This window comes from Corvus hawaiiensis, chromosome 26 (assembly GCF_020740725.1).
Source record: "Corvus hawaiiensis isolate bCorHaw1 chromosome 26, bCorHaw1.pri.cur, whole genome shotgun sequence".
Lineage (NCBI taxonomy): Eukaryota > Metazoa > Chordata > Aves > Passeriformes > Corvidae > Corvus > Corvus hawaiiensis.
The window spans coordinates 643,939-662,805 of NC_063238.1; the positions used below are offsets into that span (position 1 = coordinate 643,939).

At 41.5% G+C, this 18,867-nt stretch overlaps 1 protein-coding gene across 2 annotated transcripts in view; it reads right to left on the minus strand.

Annotated features, from left to right (window-relative positions):
• GAREM1 (GRB2 associated regulator of MAPK1 subtype 1) overlaps nt 1-18,867 on the minus strand; it is a 102,415-nt gene that overhangs the window by 20,129 nt on the left and 63,419 nt on the right. The window contains exon 3 of one of the 2 annotated variants that reach the window (XM_048286720.1): nt 4,492-4,622. The exons of the other annotated variant lie outside the window; for it this stretch is intronic. Within the exon in view, the coding sequence (XP_048142677.1) occupies nt 4,492-4,622 (131 nt within the window). The remainder of the gene's footprint in view (nt 1-4,491; nt 4,623-18,867) is intronic. 2 annotated transcript variants of the gene reach the window in all.

Sequence of the window (18,867 nt, forward strand, 5' to 3'; positions counted from 1 at the left end):
ATAGTTTGAAGCAAAAGTCTTTAATTACTTGGACACATATGAACACTTTTATAAAAATGATTTGTGGCTTTATATTGGTTGGTATACCTGCTAGATTTTATTAGAGTAATGCAAGCTTTGCATTCACTTTAAAAATACAATGAGGATTTTTTTCTTTTGGTAGAGGTCTTTGTAACTGTGAGGTCTCTGATTCATAGCTACAGCATATGGTTTTTACTATTAGAGCCAAGGGACCAATCATAGCACTACGCATATATTTAATAGATAATATATATTAGCTACATTTTTTTTTTACAGGTCACAAAAATGGAAAAAGATTTTTAAAATGTAAAACATAGTCTTCAGAAGAGCTGTTAGCGGACAAAAAAATGAGGAAACTTTTTCAAGGAAGTTGGCTAAATTCAGTGAGACAGTATCCCATTTTTCTTCTATAAATGTCTGTTTCCCAAGACAGAATCAGCAAGTAAAAGTCTTCATGCTAGCATACACGTATTTCCCTCTGGGATAAGAGCGACTTTGCCCAATTGCTACATTAACAGCTGGCTTCAATGCTCTTCAAGGATGTCTCAAATAAATCAGTGTTCTAAAACTGACCCAAAACGTGGCAGGTAACACTGCAGAGCTGTAACATGGAGCATCTATTTATGTGGGACGTCAGGAGCCACTGAGGCAATGGCACTAGCCATCCAGGCTCCTTTTGGAGCAGGACCCCTCTCACAGGTACCTCAACATAGGCATGCAGCAGCAGCAGCTCTGCTTCCTTTGTTTCTCTCTTACTCAAGCCACCCACCTTTCTCCAAGAGGAAAAGAGGCAGCCACAGCACTGCAATGCCAGTGCAAGACACCGAGGTGTCGAGCCCGTGTGTACCAGGGGCAAAGGGGAAAAAGAAGAAAAAACCCCAAACCTCTTGGAGCTGAGTCCTGCTGCTTCGTAAGGCTGGCATCAAGCCACAAGGCCACTAAAGCACTAATTCTTGAGGTGAAGTATTATTAATTGCCTGAAAGTCTGGAGCCAAAACCTACACACCACCTCATTTCAAGAAAGTCACTACTGCAGCACTTAAGAATGTCACCGTAGGTTACAACCTACTATATATGTGCTTTATGGCAACTCAGGGTGAGTTTATCAGAGGCATTAGAATTACAATCAGGAGATCAATTTTGCTGCACTGTACTGCACTAACATCTGCCAAAAAAAAAAGGGGGGGGGGGGGGGGGGGGAAGAGCAAAGTTTTCAGTACAGATTTCTTTCTGCCAAAATGCACACTGTATGGGCCAACATGGTTAAATCACTGTGAAGAGAGGATTACATAAAAAAAGATGAACAAATCAGGCATCAAAAGTTCAAACCAGTCATACAGTGTCTTTGATGGGTAAGAAAATTATCATTATAAGGCTAATTTACTAATCCACCTCTCCATTCTGGAAAGTGTCTGCAAACAGCTTCACAGACTCTCCAGAGAGACCAAGTGATGTCTTCAGGACAAAAACATTATTGTGGAAGATCTGAAGGGTCCTGCAACACTAAGTAGGCTGGTTTTTAGAGTGAAGGAATTCCCGGCTTGTCCAATGTTCAATCTATCAGACAATCCTGCTGCTTTTTTAAGAGAACTTTTTGTGAATTACCCTCAGTATGATGTGGAGGATTTGTTCCTTGTTTTGTTTTCAAGTGTTAGTGCAAATAGCTTCCTGGGTGTTTGTACACACTGCCATCTGTATGGGACCAGAGCAGTGGAGAGCAGAAATCTACTGCTGTTGCTTCAGCAAAAGATAGGGCCCTGGGGTAGCTCAACCTTCTTAGTATTTTGTTCCTAGTAATAGAGAATCAAAAATTCTCATTGTAGCATAATGCTGTAACATAAATAAAATCTTCTTCAATTACGCAATGAATATTAATACAAAAAAGGTTCTCACCTATCTGGTCAGTGAAGAAAGAACAGAATACCTCTAATTTTCAATCAGGAACAGATTAAACTACTGACTGAGTGAAATTCACTTATTCCCAGGATGCTCTAAATTGCTGTGCCTGTAGATGCTGCTGGCCACCACCTGAGATAACCAACTGGGTATCTAAGTGCAGTACGTGTGGACAAAAAAGTTACTAAGTACTTTAAGCCATTATGAAAGTTTTATTTAACCTAAAATTTTTGTTTGCTATTCTGTGAAAAGTGGTTCCACCTTTCCCTCCTAGCTGCACTTGCTGACACATGTTACAGCTGTCCTTCAAACACCCGGCAGGTCCTCAACCCCCTGCCTCAGGGCACTGCCCAGAAAGCCTGTCCAGCTGCAAAACCATGGGGAAGGAAGGGAGAACTATCTCCCCTGCCTCCCCAGGATAACGTGGCTGATTTTTCCCTTCAACAATTATTACAAGAAGCAAAAATAAAGTAAGCCCCTTAGAAAAGATCTTGCAGCCCACTGCAGCGAGAAGGCAGCCTGCTGAAGGGCAGCGGTAGCTGTGAAATCCTGCTGGAGCAGCCAAGGATTTACACACAGGAGCAAGGTTCACACCAAGTGGAGCCACAACCGTGGTGTACTGGCACATGCAGGCACACCTCAACAGAAGCACACAGTGACTGACTGGTCACCTGGTAACTCTACAGGCTCCTTCTTCAAAAATTATCCACTGAAGACTTCAGTGTTTAGAACAAGAAAGAATTCCCAGACTTCAGAGCTCCTTCTCATCTTAAGTACTTCATCAGATATTTTAGGCATTTTTTTTCTTTTTATATCAGATTAGCTACCTTCTGATACTCTTTTCTGAATTTAAACAGGCATGCTGCATTGGACAGAAATCAACCATACTTAGTATTCCTCCCTTTGCTCTAATCAGCTTGACAGAACCTCTCCTATATTAAAATTTTAGCGTACATAATTCTCTTGCATGTAAAGGGTTATTAAACACTTTAATAAATCCTGCTAAGTTCATTTATTTTTTGGAAGATGATAACCTTGGAATAGACTTCTATGAAACTGGAAAAACTGCCAAGAGGAATACTGCCAAGATAACTGTGTAACTAGGTTAAACCTGGATTATTACTACTGTTATTTACATTAAAGAGTATCACTATAAAACCTTTTAAAAATGGATTTGATATCTAACAGTAAGCTCTGCTTATTTCTCAGTTTGCTACATGTGACAAAGAGTTTTAAAAACACTCATATTAAACTCAAGATATGGCATTTTATGTTTAAACAAGTCTGTAGACAAATACTTTTTGCACTAGAAAATCAAAGCTGCACATTCTACTGTGCCATTCTCTTGGTTTGGTCACCGATCAAATGAGAAATAATAGCACAGCACTGGATAAGGCTAGCAGTCCAAAGGATTTTTTCTGAGCAGAAATGAAATTTTCTTGTTCGCTTGCCTAAAGATACAGAAGTGTTCCAACTTTCTCATGTAGCCTTCATTCATAAAAGCCTCTGTTTTACAGGCTCAGGTTAATGCAGAGCACAAATGAAAACAAACTACTGTCTTGCAAGGTGTGAGTCTGTCACTGAGTAAATTAACTGATGAGCTCTTGCACTTACACCTATAAAAACTGTGAACTAGCAGGTGTCTTCCAACTGCAGCAGTGCAAGAAACAGGAAAAAGCCATTAAAAGGTTTCTATACAAAGCCCATCTTGATACACATAGGACCAGGAAACTCCAGACTGGTTTTGCACCAGCAGTATCAGCCAGTTTCCCCTGTAGGGTACATGATGTGGATCCACACCATTGCACCCCAGCTCTAGGATGCTCTTCTGCTAGTCTGAGATGGTGTCACTGCTCAAACAAACCAGATAAGCCTGAAGACCACTCTGCTCTCATGGCAGAGCTGACCTACCTTGTGCAGTGTCACACATGTAGGACAAAGAAGAACGAGTTCTGTCTTCACTGCTTCATGACATGGCACTGCAGTGTGTTTGGTGACAGCAAGCCCTCCCGTGGGATCAGTGACCCTTTGATGAGCCCAAGAGCTATGCACATGCAAACACACACACACACACACACGCAGAACAACTGTGTCTTTTTTTTCTTTTTTTCTGTTATTTTATTCACAATGCTACTTAGCTGCAGTAATTTTGAGACAAGCAACCCCATCATTTCACCCTGTGTGCTCTTTGAGAATGAGGCTTTCTGGAGAGGGATTTGAGCAGCTGCTGCTTAGCAGAGAATGAAATTCAGACTGCTGGAGGGGGAGGAGAAAGGGGGCAACAAACAACATTTGTTTAAAATCTGGCAGGAGCATCCTAATTAGATGAATTATTGAATGGATCATCAGGATTGCTCCCCAAAGTGCCATAGGGCAGGAGAGCCCTTAGAAGACATGTTGATTTAAGACTGCAAAAATGATCCCAAAGAGCACCATCACTGAATGTGGAACACTAAAGGCTCATTTGTCTCAAAAATCACACTTCCCACTCAGCGCCGTTGCTCACTTGCCATGTATGTAAAGGTTGTAACAGTTAATCATTTAGACAGGGATAAATATTTATTCAGGGACTACCTTAACGTTGAATGTTATTTCCTCCATGACGTAAACTCGTTCAGGAAATGCTTTAGCCACCTCCTCCACACTGTTAAAATACTGCACTGGCTCCTTAATATCTCGGTCTTGTTCCAGCAGCTTAAACTGCCCTGAAAACAGATGATAAACAGAAGAATTGTAAGATATTTATACTGGACAACTGTCACTGTGGCAACTGCTGGCTCAACTTCTTCACCATTTTGCTCGGTCAATTTTTCCAGTTATTAGCAACCAAACAAGAAGACGAAAGATTGTAGAGTCTCCTGAACCTGCCATGAAAGACACCCACTTTCACTGGCTCGGAATGAAAAGAACGTGTGGCAGTCAAAGTGAAATTAAAAAAGATTGGTTTATCACATGCTCTCTAGAAATGGTAAATAATTATGGAGGCATTTACATTTGTGTACTTAATTCAGTGCCGTTATATCTGTACAGATAGCACTTTTGGGTCTTTAATATTAAAAGTTTTACAGAAAGAAACCACACCCATTACTACAAAACTCCAAAACAATAAACATAAAGTGTTTGGGTTTGTTTTTAGCATCATCAAACAGCTATTAAACATGGTAGGCTAAAGCCCTTTTACCCCTGGGCTTCCCTAACAATGGAACAACATCTAACTTTCCTTAATCATAAACTAAGTCCTCTGAGAACTTTAGCGAACATAAGATATTAAACCACACACATTTAAAACTCTTTTGAAGGTGTCTGCCTTCAGAAGAGCATGAGAAAGAAGCGTTTCTTGCTCCAGCATGAAAACTTTGTCTATTTTCTATGTCTTGTAAAAGGCAAGAACTAACATGGAGGGAGCCACCCCAGGCAGACCTGCCAGGGACAGCCAGGCACATCAATCACCTGTGTGCACTATGAACACAAAGTTTAAAAACTTTATTTTATAAATACAGAGATAAGAAAAGCTTAGACAGTTTACTGTTTGCATGACTTAAGCTTAAAATCAGTGGAGTCGTCTTTCCAAATTTAGAAATGGTAACTACTACTAAGTTAAAGGCTGGTCTCAGCAAGACTCCATGTAAGAAACAACTCCAGAAAATGAGAAAAAGGTTGAATAAAATCTATGGTTGGTGCAACTCCTGTCAGTCTCATTTTAAAATTTGCAATGCATGCAGCCACTGGATTATTGTTCCCAAATAGTACTCAGCTTCATTACAATACATCCAGTACATGAGGATGTCAGCCACCTACAGAAATATTTTCTCACTCCTTCAGCATTCTTGTGCTCAACACCCTGCTGCCCCTTTACATCCCATCAGGCTTGAGACTTCTGTGACACATTTGGAGAATTCACCCACACTGAACTATTTCAGTCCCCATAACAGCAGAGGAGGAAACGAATGCAAACTCAGCGAGCCCTGACGCCCCATGAGAGAGAGCTCCCAGCCCCGTGCCAGGTGTGTGCACACACACGTACCCACCCACTCAAACACCCCCCAGGAGAGGTGCCAGAGCAAGAGGCTCAGTGCTGCTGCCCATCCCCAGCACCTGCTGCCAGGGGCACACCCTTTTAATCAGTATGTTAGAGTTCTGTGGTTGTAACCCCGAAGATCATCTTGCAAGGCAGAGGACTTCCTTTTATACCCTTCCATATGTTTCATCTTTCTAAAGTGATCATGGTAACTTTGACGTATTGTCAACAGGGTAACTACATATGCTGGTACTTCTCACTGCAGGACTCTATTTTTCCAGTGTTTTAATAACCTTCATCATGCTTCCAAAATCTGTTGAGTTTTCCCAACTTCATGTCTGCTTCAGGACATGCTATGATTTGAAGTTCAACCAAGACAATTCATGTACTTTGGAGACCAGCACTGGGGTAGAAGCCACAGGACCTTTGGTCTGACCTGAGGAAGCCCTTCCTACAGTGTACCACAGCAGGAATGGCTTCTCTGGGTCAGACCAAAGGTCTGCCTCGAGCAGCATTCCACCTTAGACAGGAGTAAGCAACAGCTGTGTAAGGAGGCTGGACTTAAAGCACAATTAGCAATACCACCCAGAATCTCCTTTGCAGCTCACAGAGGAACTCATGGCTGAAGAATGCCCAGAGCAGGGAAGAGGTTTTGGGCTTAGTAGCTGGAAAGGTTTTCTTCCCTGTAAATTTGTTTAGTTGCTCACTGAAGGTATCTAAAACTTTCATTGTAGACATACCCTCTTATCTTGAAAAATTTTGGCAATCTCGTTTTCCACGAACTTTGAAGTACCTCTGGGATTAAGACTACAAATTGTAGGAGTGATAAAGCTACACCTGGCAGACAGCACGGGTAGCCACAGGAAACCTGACAGCAGACAAGCATTTGGAAAAATGCTTCACATACTCAGTAGAAACATGCCAGCATACTAAAGCTGAATTCCTCAGCCTGTCCACTTTGAGCCCCTTTTGGTGCAAAGCAATAGAGGGGCCAGGCAGCCAACACCTTTGGGCTAAGGAAATCTGAAAAATTAGCAGGGAGCTGCTCAGTTAACTGATGCTGGAAAGTCCGTTGTGACTGATGCCAAGGCATGCACATGGCGAGTTGAAGAGAGAACTGTGCTTTTTAATCCCCAATCTGCCACAGACCATGCAAGTCCTCTTTTCAGGATTTCCCTGTCAGCCACAGCCTAACCAAGGGGAAGATGCACTCTGTAGCTGCATCTTTCCCTCACAAGAACCCCACTTTGCTTCGAAAGAAACCCAGGAGTGGGAGGAGATGAGTGAAGTCAGGTTGCCCTCCTACATGGAGTCAAGCACGTGCCAGGACATCATGCAGCAGCAGAGACTGTGAGCTGCACCAGGGAGCACTTGACAGCACAGAAAAACCACTACTCTAGAGCACAGAGCCAGTGACTGTACTTCAGATGGTCACTAAGGGCAAGATGCTCTTAAATTTAACAGATGTCACACAGTGTCCCTTCACCATGGGCTGACCCGAGGCTGTGCCTATTCTCGACTGTTATCCTCTTTGACTACTGACACAGCCACTGGGATGCAACCCTAACTGATGGCCCAGTTTGGGATCCAGGGGTCTGATTTGCAGGATTCCTGGCTGTGGTTACCATTTGAGGCAAGCTGTGATTACAGTTTTTAATGACAAACCCCAAACCCAAACCACAGCAAGTTTAAGTCATCTCAGACAGATCTAAACTCAGTGGAGTTACTTCTGATTTAACACTCCATGCTTATGCACAGAATGGAGGTGAATATAATATTGCATGGAAGCTACATAGTTTTTTGAAACTGTGCTATATTGCAGTGATAAAATTTTGCTAGTTCAGAAAGACATTGAGAACTCTCACTTCAGAGTGGGAACTGAGCTGGGCACAGTAACGAAGCATGAATTCACATGAACGAGGAAGGAAAACAAAATACTGAATAGTAATACATGATATGAACAATACTCATCCAGCCCTTTGAATGAGAGAGTGGTCTTTAATTCTAGGTTCTCTAGTTACTCTGTTTGGAATCATAATAATACTATTTTTCTATGACTGTTACGTATTTAACAACAGTCAATCTGATGGCAAGACATGATCAGTTACTCCTTGCAACCCAAAGTTCTACAAAAAAGGTCCCAAATTCCTCAGCACAGAACAAATGCTCTAGGCTGTGTGCAACTGGGAGCAGAGTCTGCTCTTTACTGCAGAATTACACATTCCTGCAAAAAAAAGGGAAGAAGGAAAAAAGAAAGAAAAAAAATCATCACTGGGAGCTCTGCTTCGGTACAAAGCGAAGCTCAGAGCTGTCTGTGTCGCTATCTGTGCCATCCTCCCCGTCCTTCAGCTGAGCCTCACAAACACAAAGCTGTCTGTGCCCTCACTGCTAATAAGCAGTTCACGAGGAGGTTGACGACAGAGGAGTACACACAGATCCCAAAGCACAGAATAGAAGGGCAGCATTAATCTCTGCCTGTTACGAAATCAAGAAGTATGCTGTGCATGGAAGCTGTCAGGGCTAGATGTTAAAATGCCTCTTCCTTGAAAAAGATGGGTTTATAACTTGAGATTTTTTATAGGCAGTTTTTAAAAACTTATTTCCTCATTGAAAAAAGTGGACTTTTTTATTGGAAGGAGACAAAGAAGGGCTGAAGAGGAGCCTACAGTAAACATTTGAACTAGATGTCAGTAACTAACTAACTAAAGGGGAGGAAGCAGACAATTTCTTACTATGTTTCTCCTTGGTCTCTATTCAAGCCTCCATAAAAAAACAAAGACAGCACGGCTGAAAGACAAGTTTAATGGACATAAGTACGGCTTGACTGCATGTTAGAGTGGAATTTTATTACACTTTGCAATGGGCACAATTTCATTGGGAGGCTTTACAAAATCGACAGCAAGCCTGAACAAACCACTGGGCAATTTCACTGTGTGTTAATTAGGAATTTAACAACAACAAAAAAAGAAAATATAAAGCTAAACCTATTCTTTTATAGAAGCTCACCTCTCTCTCACTAGCACAAAAAGAATAATGAAATGTTTCTGTAGTAAATCAGAGAAGGTTCAGAAAGATCAAAGATTCATAATACCTGCACGGTCCACTGAGCAGGTATGGCTATTCCTTTGCAGCCAAGTGCAAGGGGGAAATGAACAACTACTGCAAGCTTTATATCTCTTTATCTTTCTGTCTGGCCTCTGGCAGGCACAGTATTGGAACAGTTTCATCCCAGTATATATTATCTCTGTAGATTATGAATTCTTATTTCTCTGTGAAGGTACTTACAGCAAAGACAGTAAATCTACTACTGGTGGAAATGAGTCTGGAAAGCTAAAAAGGCAAGGAAGGACCTAAACCAGTGCTTATTCTCCAGTTTATGAAGGCATTTATTAAAACCCACTAGGAGCAGGAGGATCAGTCTATCTTCCTTCTTGCCAGATTGGCCCTGCAATGGCTGTGAGAAGGGGCATTAATCAGCCCTTTCTGTTCCAGCTTTCTGCTGCTTGCACTGCTTAGGTTCTTGCAGGCTTACACACGTTCCTAACTCCAACCCAGCTCCTACAGGTTATTTCTGTGATGTTAGATCCCCTGGTTTTTTCAGTGACTTACCCCTTACCCTCAAATAGTCCAGCAGTTTCCAAAAGTCCAGAATGTTTCCAAAACAGAAACATTCATTCTGTACAGTGTCTGCACTGTGCCTAGACCCAGGCAGTCTTTATCTATGGCAGGCGTTCACAGGCTGGACAAACAAGTCAAGTTTTCATTGATATAGAAGCATGAGAGCACATTTATGCTCATAGACCAAAAAGAAAAGCTGGAAAAAGAAATTCTGTTAAAAAAAAAAAAAAAGCATGTCATCAATAGGAAACATGGAAGGTCACTGAAACATCTGCTCAGCTGTGTTAGCTGCTAAATGTTTCTCCAAGGAGGCAGGAGCCGTATTGTCTTTCAGCAGCTTTGATTATTTAGTAGTCTCACAGCCCTCTATGAGACTGTATGCAAGGCCCAGTGCTTCTCAAGAATGTGCAGACGGCACAGCAGGGTAGCAAAAGTACTGCAGAGGCTTATGTTTTGTATTATTTGTTGACTGCTGACTGCATTTTAGTATTTCAAAGCACTGCAGAGCTACTCAAAAAGGAAAGGCTCTACCTGTCAGAATAACATAATTTTGGAAAAAGACAGTTCTTGCCTACATTTTTCAGTGTTCCTGTGCATAACAGTGATAGCAAATTACTTTGTTTTTCTTCACAAAATGATGATCCTTGATGTAACTGGGCAGAGTTGAAGAGCATAAGCCAAAAGTACACTTCAGCACACGTGGTTCTTAGATGGACCTGTACAGTCTTTATCTGATTGTGTACACAACTCTCCTCAATGCCTCATTTTAGTGGGGGAGGACGGAAGGAAATCTCAGTTTATGGTCTCCCTTTGTCAGCCCATCAACTAGATCACACGGTAGAGCTATTTCATCCCTAACTAATCCTTAGACAAGGCATCCTTAGTCAAGAGTGAGCATGGCAAACCAAAGACTAAAATAATGGATTAAGCTATAATCATAACACTTCAGCCTACCTGCAATTAAAAAAAGGGTCAATTTTTATTTAAATTGACATTTGCCAATATGTTTTTGCATAGAACCTAAATGTAGCATTTTGTTGTTGCAAGAAGTGTCGTCCTAGCAGTGTAGCTGTCCAGACCTGAGAAAAGGAAGAACAGAAGAGCCCATCACAATCTTTGACATAGCTATCATGTGGCTAACAGGGACCACGGTGTAAAATTAATACTGAAGCTCTTCCAGGGACCTACCACTAAGCCAGCCTGAAAGGGTTTGGCAGACATGCAGAAGTAATGATGAGTGGGAAATAAATGCCTTGCTTCACTTCTGTCATCTTCCAGCTTGTCGAAAGTGAGCATTTGTTCCCAGCTCTCCGGAGGAGAGAAGAGTGCAGGCACATTCAGTTCCTCTGGAGCAGCAGAGCCCCACTGCAAAGAGAGAAACTGCAAGTGCAAATGGAACTACAGAATGCTGTTTTTAACAGCAGGAACAGACAGTAGTCCACAAAGGGACTAGTGCAGGCAGGCTCACTGCCCACAGAGAAGACAGGAAAGTGAATCGCCTGCTCTGTTATCTCAGGGCTCTCCACTGAAGTAGCTACTGATTTCATCTCAGGTTGGGATGTGGCAGCAAACTAACATGGATGCAGTGCTATGGTAAGTTCAACCCCTCAGTCAAAGAAAGAGCAAGATAATCCAGCAGCACAGGTTCACCCTTATCTGCCACACCGATAGCTTCTGAGAGCTATGCAAAAAATGGCTTGGGGGCAGAGAGGATATTTTTTTGAGTTATTAACAAGAACTTCTTTGTTTATTTTCATATTGTACCCTGCTGAAAGCATACAGGAAACTATAAAAGGGTGGAGAATACAACAGGAAAATACACAAGCATATCTTTGGTGCACAGCTTCCAAAGGATGACAACTGGGACACAAACTAGAAATGCTATGATTGATTCTTAAGGCATAATCACCTTGAAACAGCTATAAGAAACCAAAATATTCCTTCTGGTTTTTTAAGAGCTGCCTGTCAATACTTTTTCTTGAGGAGATGGGTGAAGAAGAGGACCTCCTGTGTCCCAATCTATACCCAATCTTCCGGAAATTTTGGGAATGTATTAAAAAAACAGACGGAACATGAACTAGAGACAGATCTAAGTAAACATGACACAAGTAGAATTCATCAAGAGTACTGGAGCTAAACTTATGGCACTGCAAAGCAGAGGGCAAGGCACAAAGGCACATTCAGTCAGCAGATATGGTGTAACACTTCACGGGGACGGAGCCCTTCAGAATGAATAGTTTTACTTCTTGGAAATATTACGAAGATTTTGAAGCCTTAAATGCCTTTATTCCTCACTGTGTCATGTCCGTGGCACAAATAGCCAATCAACCAAGAGAGAATGAGTCAGGCATCACAACCTGGTGAGACATGTCGAAGCAGAGCATCAGCCCACTGACACATCACCTGTGCGTATGCACAGACACCATCTGAGAGATCAAGGAAGGGAATCCAACCAAGTTTCCCACACAGCAACGCAATGCTTGCTAATCAAACCCTCTAATCCTGTGCTGGCAAAGCAAAGGAGATGGTACAGCCTAGCATTCTCTTTTGTCTTATCTTACTTTTAAAGTAGCATAACAAAAAAAAAAAAAAAAAGATTCTGTTGGCAGCATAACAAAGAAAAATCAGTTCAAATGGTGACTGATGATAGCTTAAAGCAGATTTAACTCACAGATATTGCAAGAGGGGGAATTTTAGGTTACAGATGATGTAAAAAGACAGGGAAAACAAGCCTAACCTCCAACCTTTGTTTCATAAGTTATTATCATCACAAATACAAGATTACCACAATGAAATGTTCCATTTTACAGGGTCACATGTTTTGAGTGTCTGGACTGTTAGTTAACTAGATTTAACTTACTGGGTTATCATCGATCTAACCTGTAATTAGCATAATTTTCTTCCTTTCCCACATGCTTCCAGCAGACATGAAGAGTATGTTCCACAAGCAGTGCGTTAGTTCACACGCTCAACTGGCCATGCAGAGGACTCTGATGAGCACCACACTGTCTGACTTTCCTAATGACTTAACAAAAGCTGTGATAAGTCTCCTGTTGAAGAGTAAGAATATAAAGACACACATGCAGATGGTAGCTCTCCTGGTGTATATCAGCTCAAAAAGGGGTTGAAAGAGAGGAAAGTCACAGAAAGCTCAACTAAACCAACCCAGAGCTCGCATGAAACAGTACTGAGGTGACTACATTTTACAGCAGCTGCCCGATGACAAAAGCTTTCCTTATGTGTGTAGGAGCAGCGTTCCCTTGGTACTGGAGTGGATAATACCCACGCAGATCGCAGTTATGACAATGTTTAAGAGCCACTGAAAGCTTATGGCTCCGACCTACTACAGCAACATCCAGGATCCTTATGAGAACATCCAATGGAACTGCCTGCCACCAGAGAGGAAGACTTGATAAGAAGGTAAAGACAACTTAATCCTTCACTTAGAAGAAGCCTCTAGCAAAAATGACCAGAAAAGAAAATGAACCAAAGGTGAAAAAGTATATGGTTACAGTTCTTTCCACATTTTAAACACTTGCATTATTAAGTTAATACATTGCTTTCACTTACACATCAACACTGATTTGGTACTAAATATCAATCCTAAAGGAGCAGAGATCCAGCTTAAGTATGTCGAAGCAAACTGAACATCAACCCTTGCACTGGGTGGTAGATAAGACCCTTAAAAGAACCTTACAGTGCTCTGCCCATAGATTTGTCCATTTTAGTGAAAGATATCACATACCTTTAAAAATAAGAAGCAACACAGACCTAATCTGCCTTTGGACCTAGTCATAGCTAGGTGATCTCCTCCCAAATCATCAGTGTACACTCATCCCAAGATATACACACATTAAGCGAACAAGGTTGTCTACAATAGATTAACATTTAATTAAAGCACAGAAGAAAGCTGAGATGAGAGTAACTGAATAAACTCCTGGTTAATATTCGAAACTAATATTACTAGTTTCAAGCAGGCTCAAATGGATGACATGAGAATACCTGTTAAAGGTTAGCCAAGCATGCTGGAATTTTGTATCACAGCAGCATCCAAATATTCTGCCTTTATCCCACAGATTACTGACCTTATTAAAGCTGATATCACAGGAAATTATGAATGTGTAAGGTTTCCTCCTCAGTGCTGACAGAGAAAATCCCTTTTCCTTTTATTTCAAAACAAATTTGTGATTAATAATTTGGAGAAAACATATTAACAAAATCTGTTCCTGTGGGCTGATGCCTGCACCATCAACAGTGCAGTTGTAGGCCATAATCTGCATGGGCATTATGCACTACAACTACCTAATGAGAACAGAAACCCAATGACATCCTTCCCTTGTCTCAGCAGATGCCTCCTCACAGAAAATCCACACAGAAAGATACCCCTATTTTCCCTTTCACTCTTGCCATTTTGGTTGCTAAACAGCGAACTTCAGTTTCTTGTGCAAGTTAAGTGTCAGTAAAAGAAACTGGAGTTATTTTCTGAGGGCAGCAATATTTCAGGACCTGAGTTCAGTGTAGTTCTAGTGGAACAGTTTCTTCTAACTCCACTGTCTAAATTTGTTCAAAAAAATGAAAATGATTTTTTGCACTGACAGAAAGATAAAAACCAGACAGCATTCAAAAAAAGAAACTGTGTTCACCTGTGGCAACAGAAAAATGTTATAGTGACAGATGGAAGAGGCTTCATTCTTAGGGAAACAGATGAGTTTGAAAACAGGGCTAATCATTTTAGGGAATCAAAATTTGATTGCATTGAAGAAAGGCAACTTCTGTACATTAGAAACAAGCAGGTTCCAGGCTCTGTGTCAGGCCTGCTCTGAATCCTATCATTTCACTTAGATTAAAAAAATTGAGAGATGGCAGTTACAGGGAGAGATTTAAGTTGTCCAGAAGTGCATTTTTACCACAATACGGATTCCAGGGATCGTAACCACAAGCCAGTTGTGGATTTACACCAGACAGCGTTATGGATTTGGTATCTATCTCTTAAAAAATAAATGTGCAAAGTGAAAGCAGCTCTTCCAAACAAGTTCATACACATTCTTCTATTTCTTGGTAAGTCAAAACTTTCACTAAAATAACAGCAGCAACCTCTGAGCTTAATCATTAACTTTGCCATACTGAGTAACAGCTTTTATTTATTTATTTGGCAAAAGCTTCAAAGCCCACACTCACCAAAACTCAAACTCTTAATATTTCTGCCATAGTGCAAAGACACTTTCTTCAACTGCAAACCCACCATCCTTTATGCTTTCTGCTCTTTTGCTGACAGATCTTTTTCCTCCTGCTACTCCCACGTGAGTATCCCCGTTTCTGTGGCCTGACTTGAGCACCATTCATTGCCTTCTTGCTCACTGAGCAGTCTTTTGTGCCTTTCAGGTTCCGACCCCATCCCATGGGCAACACGCCCCGGCCCAAGTGTAGGACTGCCCAAGGAGGGCAGTCACATCCACAGCACTGCCCCTGGCAGCAACTTGTGCTGCAGTAAACAAAGCTAAAGAAAAGTGCATTCACAGAGCAGAAATCTTTAAAATGCACATAGATCACTTCTGTATAAAAAGTGCTTTTGTTTCCTGCTCAGGAACAGGTTTTTTAATTAACTGAATAGGAGGAGTTGTAAAAAACAGGAACAATGACTGAGTCAGCAGCTCAGTCAGTTCTCAGTAGCTTAACAGGGCTTTACATGAGACAGAATAAACTTATTTCATTCAGTTAGACATTTTCATCAATGTGTAGAGAGACTTCAGAGCCGGGGCTTGGTATCCTGAAAGACTGTCTGTGCATTATAGAGCAGCTTATTGTTTCAAAGCTTGTATCTCATTTGCTTGCTGAATATATATGTAGTTTCTAGCAGAGCCTATATTTTTCCCCCTTCTCCCCTCTCCTTCAACTTAAATCTACTAAAGTATTGTACTCAAATTACTGCAGAACCTGTCACTCAAACAGTTCCCAACATTTGTGTATCTGCAATGGAAAGGAGTAGTTGCTGTTATTCTATGTAGTTAAAAAGACAATTTTCTTTGGAAAGGTACTATCACTTTGTATTGTCAATGCCTGTCAATGCCAACGATACCTTAGTTTACCTATTTACAACATGTTTAAATTAGGAAGGAATTCAATTTATTATACTCCGACCACCAGCAATCATGACCAAGTTCTGAAAAAAACCAAGTTCACTTTACTTCTGGAACAAATTAAACAACATTTGAAAAACTGAAATGAAGCCAATTTCCAAAGAAACTCTTTAATTACACAATAGGTCTGGTTTATTCATCTGAGGTTTCCTGTCAAGGAGGGTATTCAGCTTTAAGTACGTTCATGCTACAGCTAAAATTACATTAAGGAGAATTTAAAACAAGTGCAGAGCCAAAATAATACACGATCTGAAAATCACCTTGATGAAGTACATGCAGGAGCTTATGCTCCAAAAACTGTCATCTGCAATGCTGGAATATCTATCAAGCATACAAAGTAACTTGCAGCAAGCAAACATTTCTAATTTTTTTTGGTTTAGGATCAGCAGTCACGTTTGTATCACCGCCTCAGTTGAGAGGCAGAAGGTGTTTTGATCCCTGCATTCTGCATGAGCTAAGCCATCTCTTCACTCGCTCCCCATGAATGCAACGGAGTTTGTCAGAATTGTCTGGTTTCCAGTACAAGAGGACATTGATTCAGCGCTGTGCAATTTACCCACGAAGCAGACAAAGCTCTTGATAACAGCTCAAGATGAATGAAGGCAGCTTTTAAGAATGAGCATTTTGGCATATGTTCACAGCATGTGCTAAAGTGTCACCAGGAGAAAAAAAAAAGGGGAAAAAAGGGAAAGAAGAGATGAGCTGAAAAGGTGAGTGAATAGAGATGATGAGTAAGAGCACATTGCTTCAGCACTGCCACTTCATTTAATTTTCACTGCTACTCAAGAAAGCAACAAAGATGATAAATCTAAAATGCAGATCTAAGCAAGATATGCATCTGTCTCAGTTCTCTTGAATGCATTCCGACACACGCATTTTGTTTCATTACCTTAAATAAGGAGGGTACCATCTAAACCTCTCTCTGGCAGTTCGACTTACCATAGCTGAATCCAAAAGGTATAAAGAAACAGAATGCCCAGCCAATTTTTCCCTCTTGTAAGATGCCTGCCAGCTTGCTGAGAGCCAAATGAAACCCGTTACTAGAGGCTGCCAGCCTAGCCTAAAACAGCTTGACAGAAAATAAATGCTACAGACTACACATGGGGTGGTTTAATTCCAAAAGTGTTCTTAGACCACTACTTATGGGATTTTGTTTTCTTGATCTCAATGATAATTCATGAGTTAAAGAGTTGTACTTGTGAATATTTTTCCTATATGCGTTTCTAGTGAAAACTTCCCACTAATACTGGTTTGGGGCATCTCCCGTTGAAGGGCATTTTTGCACCAATCCCACTTTGTAGCCTTTCACTGAAAGGGCTGTGAAGTGGTAATTATCAGAGTGGCTGGTTGTCTGTTTGTCTCTGAGTGGACATGGACTTCCCCAGCTGCTAGATTATCATGAGATATATTATTACATACTGATTTCTAAGCACAAAAGCTAACATTAGCAGCTGCAAACATTCCAGGGAAATTCTCTGCTTTAAATTTCTGCAAAAGAACTTTGGTTGTAAAACAAGGTGATCTTAAATCTGCCTCTGAGATTAGGAAAAATATTATTAAAACTTCAATTAAAAAAAAAAGTTATTCCTTGAATAACGAAGCTAAATCAATACTGCACAGTTTGCCTTAGCACACAGATTTAAGGCTGTAAAGACGCCATGGACAGGAAAAAAGGATATTAGGGTTTCAGACAACTAGAATTGGTTACTGTAGGTATTTAGAAAGGGAGGCAGATGATGCTTAGAGACCAGAAAAACTGGGACATCCCAAGCTAAAAGTAACTCAAAACCAAAACCCATCATAAGATCAGTCTGCTAGAGCTGTTACAAAGTTTTCCCGACAGCTTAGTATTTCCTTTCAGGAAAACGACTATTTCAGTTGAGATTTTTGAACATAGGAAACAGAGAGGCAAAGATGCTTAAAACCCCTGCCTTTGAAATGACATGCATTATGCTCTTTCGAAGCACATTTTTCCTCAAAAAAGTCCACTCCTTCCTTTTTTCAACTGTACTCCTGCATATCCAGCGAAGCAAAACCCAACAGTACACAAGGCCTTGACAGACACACAGTGGCACAGTCATCACTGTGCTGCAGAAGGTCACTTGGAGAAGGGTCACCTGCCCCAAGGAAGCAGACCAACACTTCTTTTACCCCTTCAGTCTGCCACCTCCTTCCGCCACACTGAGCTGCCTTGAGGGGACAGAGTGTCCATGCTGCCAAAACCCTGCCACTGAAGGTGAGGGTCTCAGCTTGGCCAGCAGTAGGTGCAGGGTTCACAGGAAGAAGCCATGGGCATGGCGTACTCTGTCCAGACATACAGCCCCACAGCCGACAGGCTTATCCACATGCACCTTCAGTGCCTGCCTAAGTAAATCAGTCCAAAACACTTCTACTTAAATCACTAGAGACTGTGACCACCCTAAGCAAATCCAGATACAACCTGGTTTACAATCTTTGTCTTTTTGTCTGCTGGGTCTCTCTGATTGAGGGATATCAAAGAGGGCAATTCACTTTTCCTCCCTGCAGTCACTCTCCATGCTTTGAGCATGTATTATTTTGGCCTCCTCAGCCACCCTTCAAGTTGGAATTGCTCAAGTGGCTGGGAGCCTAAACACCTACAGCATTTACTTGATGTCTTACCCATGTATTACCCTTCACCATGCTATGCCCCAGTGTTGCCACCCCTGCCTGCTGCAGGTTCCTCATGGCTGAAGAGGCAGCTCATTTGCCAGCTCTAGGAAGACTCAGCTGAGCCAGCTCTCAGAAAGCTGTATGCCAGCTGACCTAAGGTTTTTCTTGGACAGGAGTCAGAAAACCACTCTGTACACTTTCCATCTGATCCACATTAAATCAGCCTTACAGTGGCCAAACACCATGAAGTGACAAACCTGTGCACTGATGCCTTTTCCTGGTCTTAAAATCAAGAGACAACCACGGTTAGAAGGGAAAAAGGGATTTTACCTTGGCATTTATTTTAAGGATCCTTAGGTGCACCGTGTCCAGGTGGAATGCACCCAAATGCACACCACAATGCACACCCCCAAAAGATCTGGTATAACATTATAGGTCTTACTAATTAGCATATCTATCAAAAATTCCCCAATGAGAGGCTCCTTCCCTTGGATGGTTGTATCTTGGTTTACAGAATGTGTTCTGGAGAGACTTGGGGTCTGGGGC